This window comes from Anopheles marshallii, chromosome 2 (genome assembly GCF_943734725.1).
Source record: "Anopheles marshallii chromosome 2, idAnoMarsDA_429_01, whole genome shotgun sequence".
NCBI classification, from domain to species: domain Eukaryota; kingdom Metazoa; phylum Arthropoda; class Insecta; order Diptera; family Culicidae; genus Anopheles; species Anopheles marshallii.
Genome location: NC_071326.1, coordinates 78,496,368 through 78,505,120, shown reverse-complemented (window position 1 = coordinate 78,505,120; position 8,753 = coordinate 78,496,368). Strand labels below are relative to the sequence as shown.

The window sequence follows — 8,753 nt, the reverse complement described above, 5'->3', positions numbered from 1 at the left end:
CAATCACAGCGAAGGGACGGAGAGCCGGAAACTGCCACGAAACGGTACAAGGTGACGGGTTGTGTTGCCTTCGTGCTGTTCGCAAAGTACGCTTTCTGGACCTATCTGCTCAGGGGCGACAGATGACCATTGTAAAGTAAGGTAAGAAAATAAAGTTAGCTCAAATATAGACTAAATGGAAGATGAAACTTGTTTAACACTTTGCTTTGCCAGATGTAAATCCGATGATGAAGCGAATTCAATTTCGTTCCGATGTATGCTAGCAGAAACCACCTAAGCTACCGCCCAATGTGGCTTATCAAAATACACAGTCAGAAGTCAATTAGTGTGAAACAAAATTAGGATCAAGCTGGCTTACGTACTTCCGCTGCTGCGCGGATACAAAGAGTATCGCGTTACCAAACGGAAACGAGAGTGCATCAGTTGCATCGTAATTAAATTATTCAATTCCATTTCCAATCGAAACACGGCACAAAGGAGAGGGATCGACACGTGGCGAACTCGTGGCGTGACTCGTGATCCATGCGCCCACCATTCGACAGTTACCCCGGGGGACAGAAAGGATATTTTGTGAGATTTTTGTAATTGCATTATTTATCACCCAAAACAACACGCAGTTGGTGAGCTAATGCCGGTTGACACGGTTCCGAGTGCATTGATGCGGTTGTTTTAAATCTATTCTCACACCCCCGGCACAGCAATGGGCAGGATTATTCCGGTCGAGTGATGAGGATTGTGACATTAACTAGGCCATAAAAATGTACAAAAATTACCCGCCAGGGTAGTCAATTTTATCCAACAGAATAATCACACTTAGCTTGTACCGCTTGCAAAAGGCAATAACTCGTCCACAAGCGTTCACGTGCAGTGCATAGACGCTTGGAATGTTCCGGTGTGCCGGACAGACAATAGCATTGCACGTTCGCCACCGTAATGCATTCAAGTTGAAAGTAGATTTTTGTTTATTTTGGGCAGTTCCATATACTGTTCGATGCAGCTTTACTATCACGATACCAGTGGACTTCCGACTTCACATTTTGAGGCTAACCAAACTCCTATAGCACCGAACTCTGGACTGCCGATAGTATAAAAAATGCAAAAGGATTTCCAGTTCCGTTTTTTTTTTTTTGTCGTTCCCGAATGCCCGGGACGATCCCCGAGCGCACGTGGTTGCACACTCATTCTCTATGCATTAGAAAATCTATGTTTTATGGGTCAATTAAACAGTACCGAAAAGTACCAGTGTTGTGCCGTGATGGCACTGTGGCACTACGGAAAGCGTAGCAGCACTTTCTATTGAATGGCAGGAAAATCTTGGGCTAAGCAAAGGAGAAAGCAAAACTAGAGGCTTATAAAAGCGAACATTCGAATGTGTTTGTGTAGTTTTGTGTGCAATAATAAACATTTTATGCTGACTTCCCAATTCTTGCAGCCCACCGGCAGTCGGAGGTGGTTCTGTGCGGAAGATTTCTACTGACAAACGTTTGGTTCAAATTAAATTACCCTCCCCAGAAGGCGAGTCAGCAGTTTCAAGTTTTATCCTTGTCGAGTGGTCAAACAAACGATATTTGCCAATTCCGGTTACGTTTCGTTCGGCACAGTACGGTCATTCGTCTTCGTCCGGAGGATCCTTTCACAAAAAATAAACCGTCAGTCGTCTTATTGACAGGCATTAAAATTGTCCATTATACGGGGGAGCACGGGTTGACTTGCCGATGCCTGTCACGTTTCCACCGAACACCATTGCGTATACCGGATGGGGTGATTAGGCCACGCTGAAAGATTCAGCCGTACGCACCCGTTCAGCTGGAATGATTAATACCGGGGTTACTTGGCCCATGTTGTTGTTTTTTTTTTGCTTCCAGCACTCAGAACTCTAATCGATACTAAGCTCCGCATGGTTGATGAGAGGACACTCAGCGAGGACAGCACAAAACTGCATAAATTCACATCAGGCTAAGCGACTAACTGACTCTCCACTCAAACCCGTAAATCGATCAGTAGCAACTTCTGGAGATACTTGGAAATTAATTTAATTCGTGCTTTGTGCTGCCCCTGCTGCAACGTGACCGACGTGGGGAAGCACCCGGATCTACGCATAATAAACCCGGACTGTGAGGAATATTTGATTAAAATACTGCTCCACTTCCTCACGGCACCAACTCCGCACGTAGACAATCATTTATGTGGTAGGCTTGGATTTTTTTTAGTATCTCCTGGATCTAGACCACTGCTCACTGAACGATAAATTTCCTCCCGGCTTGGACCAACTGCTGACAACAGTTAAAATATTCAATTGCGAAACCACAAACGGTTTGGTGGAGGAACGAAATTTTGGGTGTCGCTCCGGAAAAATCTCAAGCAAGTATCAAAGTTTTGTACGCAAAAAAAAGTGTTCAAGCCACAGATGGTTGAATGTTGTGGAAGCGTGCTATGAAGAAACTCTAGGAAATGATGACTGTCTGAAAAAGTTGCCAAATTCTAAGGCTTTACCCTGTTCGCCTCGTTTTCCTGGTGTTTCTTTATCCAGAAATATCCTCAAAATTATACCCTGCAAATCCTGAGCCCGTTCCGCTCTGATTCGTCTTCAGATTTTTCTACTTATGCTCGGTATAGCGTCCTTGAGATGGTATGCATTCGACAGCTTTGAATGTTGGGAGAGCAGAAACGGTACGGAAATGCTAATGTGAATGCTGCTACTGCTGCTTAGAGCAGAGGACGCAAAACCGTACCGGGAAGAATTCATTTGTTGCTTTTACGCCTTATAAACTTTTTCCATTTATCCCAGCATTTCGTTGCTTCTTTTTTCATTACGTTTCTTGTTTCTTGTTGCTGCCCCTATCGCCGCTTCTTGGTGATGTTTAACATTAATTATGAGCGTCAGATCTAGCTGGATTTATTGTGCTGTGTCTTGCGAGTAAAGCTTTCATTTTTCCGGTATATTAGGCCTCTCAAGAATAGCCTCTAAAGGAGTGTAGTAAAGTTAATGGTGCTGCCATCTATCAGACATTCTTAGAAGCTCTCCTGCGAATGGTCAAATGTCTCATCTTTCTGGTGCGTTGATAGGTACCCCTTTTCCCTTGTCGTCTAACGCCCCCATGAGACTTCCACCATACACGCAGGCACCGTTTAGTGACGCTACTTGGGTAGTAATGAACGGCGTTATTTTTATATGCCACTCTGCACTTTACTTTAAGACCGTAAAAACCCATCACGCAACGCGTGTCAGGCGTTACGGAATTGGGAATGAAATGGCTTTTCGTCAAACACTTCGCACGCGGGGCCCCGGGGCCGTGACAAATCAAACTTTATGTCCCGAGAAGCAGGACGATCTCGTTAACCGGGGCCACATTTGTACTGTTACATGGCACATTTAGACGACGGAAACATTCACTTTTATTGAGTTATTCTTTCCCCCGCCCTGGTGGGGAACGGTTTTTTGGGTATTTATTTGGGTAACTGATACATCTTTGAAGTTCGGAATCGAAGATGGCGGCAATCGGGTCTAGTCTGGCTGGAGTGCACGTACAACCATTCCAACCCATTGCCATACTTATGCTTGTTGCCGAACTCCTTGCGAAAGGATCAAACTAAAGCCTTGGACACGCTGGTAAGGGACAGCAGGAAGTGATGAAAATTAAATGATAACATTCTGACAGTGTCGATACGGTCGAGCCGCACACAAAAAAAAAACCCCTCCAAGTGCGTATATCGTCATGTCGTTAACGGACGTACATGGAATCGTAAATGAGGCGAGATGGAGACCCCGGAAAATCCGGTTGTTGTCTAAACATGGGGAGCGATACTAACCTCCACGTTCGCAGGCTACATGGTTTTGGGGAAGGTTTGTCAGCGCCATTTTTATTGCCGTGCCATCCACGAGAGTGATGAAGTGGAGGTGTATTGATTGTTTATAGGGTCGTACATGGGGCCATCTGGTGTTTCTGGTGACAAGCCCATTAATGCCACGCTATTTGTTTTTATGTGCCTGACATTTTGCCCGCCCGATGAACGATGGTGGCGTTGAAATATCGATGTATTGATACAGGTTTCGGTGAGCAACCATTAGCAAATGGTAGGGGTTGAAGTTTAGAAACAGCTTTTGAGGATACAATGGCAGAAGGGAGTGCAAATGGAGGCTGCGGCAACCTGTTTCCATTAATCTAGCAATTAAAGTTATCATGTTTGGAATTTCTTCGAAGTCTAATAATACAGAACATTACTTCACAAAAGCGCTACCAAACAATTGTTCTTCTCAGAGTACAGGTTGACGAAGCACCTATTATTGTAATATTTCCACGAAACCCAATGAATGAAAGCTTCCAAATTCAAACAAAAGCCAACGTAAATCACCCAGAATACAGCTCTGACAAATGATCCACTACGGATTAATGACATATTAAACCATCTGCAAACAATGGCGAATAATGTTCAGATTCTGACGAAGAAATAAAGACAAGCCTCGGTGTATCCAATTGTGGGTACTTTCACCGCGCTCAAGTACAAAGTAAGAGAGCACAGTACAGCCGCCATCTTTACGTTAGTGCGCGAATGAATCACGTTTAATTAGCACATAATTTCCGTCAAGTTGCGTCGTAAATAATGGGCTGTGCTCCGTACCCCGTAGCGCTGCTCCGGAAGCGTTACGGGATCGTACCGGCGCCTAAAGGTAGACTATCGTTTGCCGCTTTCTCACCACGTGCTCGGAACGATTTGCCGCGTTACCATGGTGATGGAAGGTTGATGGCACGTGAACCTCAAGGTGTATACAGGTTTAAATTGCGTTAAAATAGATACTGTCGGTTTACCGGGCGTGCGGTAAAGTATACGGGCCCCGGGAAAGACTTTTAATTTACGACTGCAAAAGTTCTTGGTTTCAGAATTTTTTATCGTTCACTTTTTCTTATTGGGCCCCTTTTATATTTCCCACCCTTGGGATGATCTTGCTTAAACGGTGAAGGATCTCTGGTAAAGTTTCCGTAATTAGGATGTCGCCTTAAAGAACAAAAAAAAAAGTGCTCACAACGCACCCATCCATTTAAAACATCCGTTTGAGGTTCTTACTCGTTCTCTTTTTATCTGGCTTGTGTCGGTGAGTGCGTTCGTTGTTCCTTGGGCAACGAACATTTCGCACGTCTGTATCGGGCGCACTGGGGTGCAATATTTTTACGACGACACCGGCAACCACACTTATATTTAGCTTTGATTTACCGGCAACTTTTCCACGTAAACACCTTGACGCCTGCATCGCGGCAAACCGTGGTACCCGGTGGATTCCAGGGCAGTGAGTAACATACTTTGCTGCAGAGGAAGGATTTACTCCGAGCATGCAACGATTCGTTTTCGTTGCTGTAGCATCTTTAGCTTCCAGATCACCCAGGGTAAAGGATCCTTACCGGTTTGCTTCCACCGTGTTATCATGGACAACCGGGAAACGTGTGGTGTGGTGGATACAGGACACACGTTAGACCACAACCGTGCGGGTGTGCAACGTATACCGGGATCGGGAAATTTCCATCAAATCTAATTTATTTTACCGTCAACAGCTTTTTGTGTTATTGCACCCACAGGGTAATAAAAGTGGATCATCTTTTCGTTCGCTTCCGTCCCACCACTGTCCATCCCCCGTACACGACCGCTAGGAAGGGTTTGGTTTTATGTTACGAAAAGAAATTGAAGAAAACGCTAGCAACCAAACCCACTCGTTCGCCCCCAAAGTAAAATGATAAATAAAAATGAAGCAAAACGGAAAGTGTACTTGAAAGTAAATTCGGAGCCACTTTTGACTCGCAGTACACTTGATGCTACTGAATAAAAAATACAGCAAAAAAATGTACTGAAATAGAAGATGGGTGAAGAAAGGATTCGCAACCCTCCGGTCTGGTGCTGGTGTAAACATAAAAATGGAAGTATCGTAGCACGGGCTGTGGACAGAACGGAAATAGATTCGGTCCATGCCGGGGGTACTCTGCCACTTGAAATTTATCTACCAACCTCTTCGTCCACTAGCTTCAGCTAGCTAGTTCACAAAACAGACAACGGCGACTTTCTCAAGCGAGTAATGGCAAATACTATCCGTGGTTAGTTAGTTTTGAAATTCCCATTTTGGGATTTCGCTCTACTTGAGGGTTGTTTTATTCAACCATACACACAAACACACATAAGAACACAATGCAACACATTTTAAAGCTGTTTGGTTGGCGATGTTAGTGAGCTTTTTGCTAGGATGCTCTCGAGTAAGGTGAGTGTTTTCCGCCTCCAGTCCGTGCCGGCGATCGAATGGAGCATGGCCCTGTAACGAAAGTAATATTGAAAATGTTGTTACAGCACAACAATGGCATTGTTTCGAATTGCTCTGAACAATAGCAATGGATATTTGGTCAAATTATGGAACACTTGGGACATACCAGGAAGAATGGACGGTCAAAGGATGGAACAGCTTTTTGTTCCTCTTAAAAAAATTATGTTTCTAGGAAGCAGTTCAGTGTAAGTGAGTCATTCAAGATGGAGGGAGTAATACTAACATGATTAATATAGCCTGTTTGGTTTTTTAGTCAACGAGAGCTAGAAAAAACTGTTGGAATTGTCAACTCAGAATATGGTTTTGATTAGCCTGATAACGCAACACAATCAAAACCACTCAAAAACTGGGTTGAAGAGTTCAGAGCTATTGAAGTCAAGATGATTTTATAGGACATTAAATGCATTCATTCTGCTTTTGTCGGCATTTCATTGATAAGAGGGTGATTTTTGGACATGAATGGATTGAAGACATTCACATAGTTCCGTTTCATGATGGAAAAACATTAAATGCAGTTGTTCTTCGTAGAACAAGCAACATCAAAATAGAGCAACAAGATTGAAGAAGCCAAGTTGATTAAGACTGAACAATACGAGGTTAAATTAATTGTACCTAAGGGAGGTATTGAAACAAGAAACATCGCATAAATATACTCAAGAATAAAATTATCCCAATTAGATGTTATTCAGTTCAGACAATAGTTGAATCAAAGGTTCATCTAAGTCGTCGAAGTCTGATGAGCACCTTTGGAACTTACTCAAGAATTCAGCACGAAACTATAAACAGACACAACTTATGGTAAACTGAACCAATCAGAATGAGTAACTTCACTGAGTAAATAAACACCAAACTCTATTGAGTTCCAAAAATATTGAAGAATATAGCGTCCGGTACTGCAAGTAGTCCCTCTGTCCCACTTACCACGTATCTTCCTTAACGTACACCTGCACCGTTGGCTTCGGGAACCCGTTGAAGTTAGTCGCAAATGTCATGCCGTACGCACCGAGATTCTCGAACACGATGTAGTCCCCTATGTGGTGCTCCGGATACTCCACCTCTTCGCACACGATATCCGTCGAGTCACAGGTAGGTCCCCAAATGGTGGTTGGGAAGATACGCTCGTGCAGTCGCTCTCTCCGCACCAACGGAACCGCACGCTTCAGATCTTTAATCTCACGCAGACTGAGCCAATCAAACAGCGTCCCGAACACACCATCGTTGATGTAGTACATCATCTGTTGCACATTGTCGACCGCATCTCGTACCACCTTCTTACCCTGTACGGTGGTGAGAAGCGTTACCGCTGATCCAACGTAGAACCGACCTGGTTCGCCCAGAATGTACACTTTGTCCCCGTGTTCCGGGAAAAATTTCTGCAGTCCTCGCGACACTGCTGAGGCGTACTCATCGATCGGTTTGTCGTTGTCGCCGGGAAATCCACCTCCTACATCGAGCAGCCATAAGTGCATTCCAAGCTCATCCTGAGCATAATCGAACACCGAGCGTGCCGATTCAATGGCGTGATAGAAACAATCTGCATCTAAACTTCCACAGCCAACATGAAAGCTCACACCAATCACCGTAACGCCGAGTGCCTGGGCACGTGCTAACAATCGACGTCCATCACCGCGTGCATCGCATCCAAACTTTTTGCCCAGTGCAATCAACACTCGGTCCGAGTCGTGCCGGATGCGTAGCACAAGTTCCGCTTCCGGGTATTCTCGTGCGACCTTCGCCAGCTCATGCTCATTATCGAACGTCATACGCCGGATACCGTGGGTTTTCGCAAATGCCAGCGCTTGCACAGATTTGATCGGGTGAGCAAAGATGATGCGGTCGGGTGTAACGCCCAGTGCCAGTATGGTACGCATCTCCGCCTCAGACGCACAATCGAACCCGGTTCCTAGTGCCGCTAGTGATGCCAGTATTGCTGGATCATCGTTACACTTCACGGCGTAGAACGGAGTCACTCGCGGCATAGACCTTAGCCAAGTCAGATGCTTTCTTACTAGATCGTCTAAATCCAGCAAATGAAGCGGGTGTTCACGCGTACCACCAGCTATGATACGGTTTATCTCCTCCTCAAGCGAACCAGCAGTTGCCGGGCGAATTGTCACATTTTTTAGCTCGGAAAGGTAAATATCTTGCGGCGTGTCCATAATAGTACCTGGTGATCACTGCGACCCGACGTTGCACACTGACTGGGATGAAAGTGGTCACCACTGCTCTTGTGGTCACTGGGAGAGCCCCACTCTGTAATCACAGCTTAATCACCAGACAAAACTTGACAGCATGATAAGAGACACACTTTGCGGAACGCGACAGATTTCTTCTCAAGAGAAATGTCCAGCTAGTGTTTGCTAAGGGTTTCTTATGACAGGTCCAAAAGTAAAGTGTAAACGAAACACTACAATTGTAATCAACGGACAATTGTTTGTTTATGAAAAAAAAC

At 44.8% G+C, this 8,753-nt stretch overlaps 1 protein-coding gene across 1 annotated transcript; it reads right to left on the bottom strand.

Moving 5' to 3' along the window:
• Positions 1 to 6,183: 6,183 nt before the first annotated feature.
• Positions 6,184 to 8,460, bottom strand: LOC128708262 (ornithine decarboxylase-like). The gene is made up of 2 exons (XM_053803222.1): positions 7,223 to 8,460; positions 6,184 to 6,292 (listed from the first exon to the last, which is right to left on the bottom strand). The coding sequence occupies exons 1-2, from the start codon at positions 8,458 to 8,460 to the stop codon at positions 6,184 to 6,186; spliced, it is 1,347 nt and encodes a 448-aa protein (XP_053659197.1).
• Between the last annotated feature and the right edge of the window lie 293 nt (positions 8,461 to 8,753).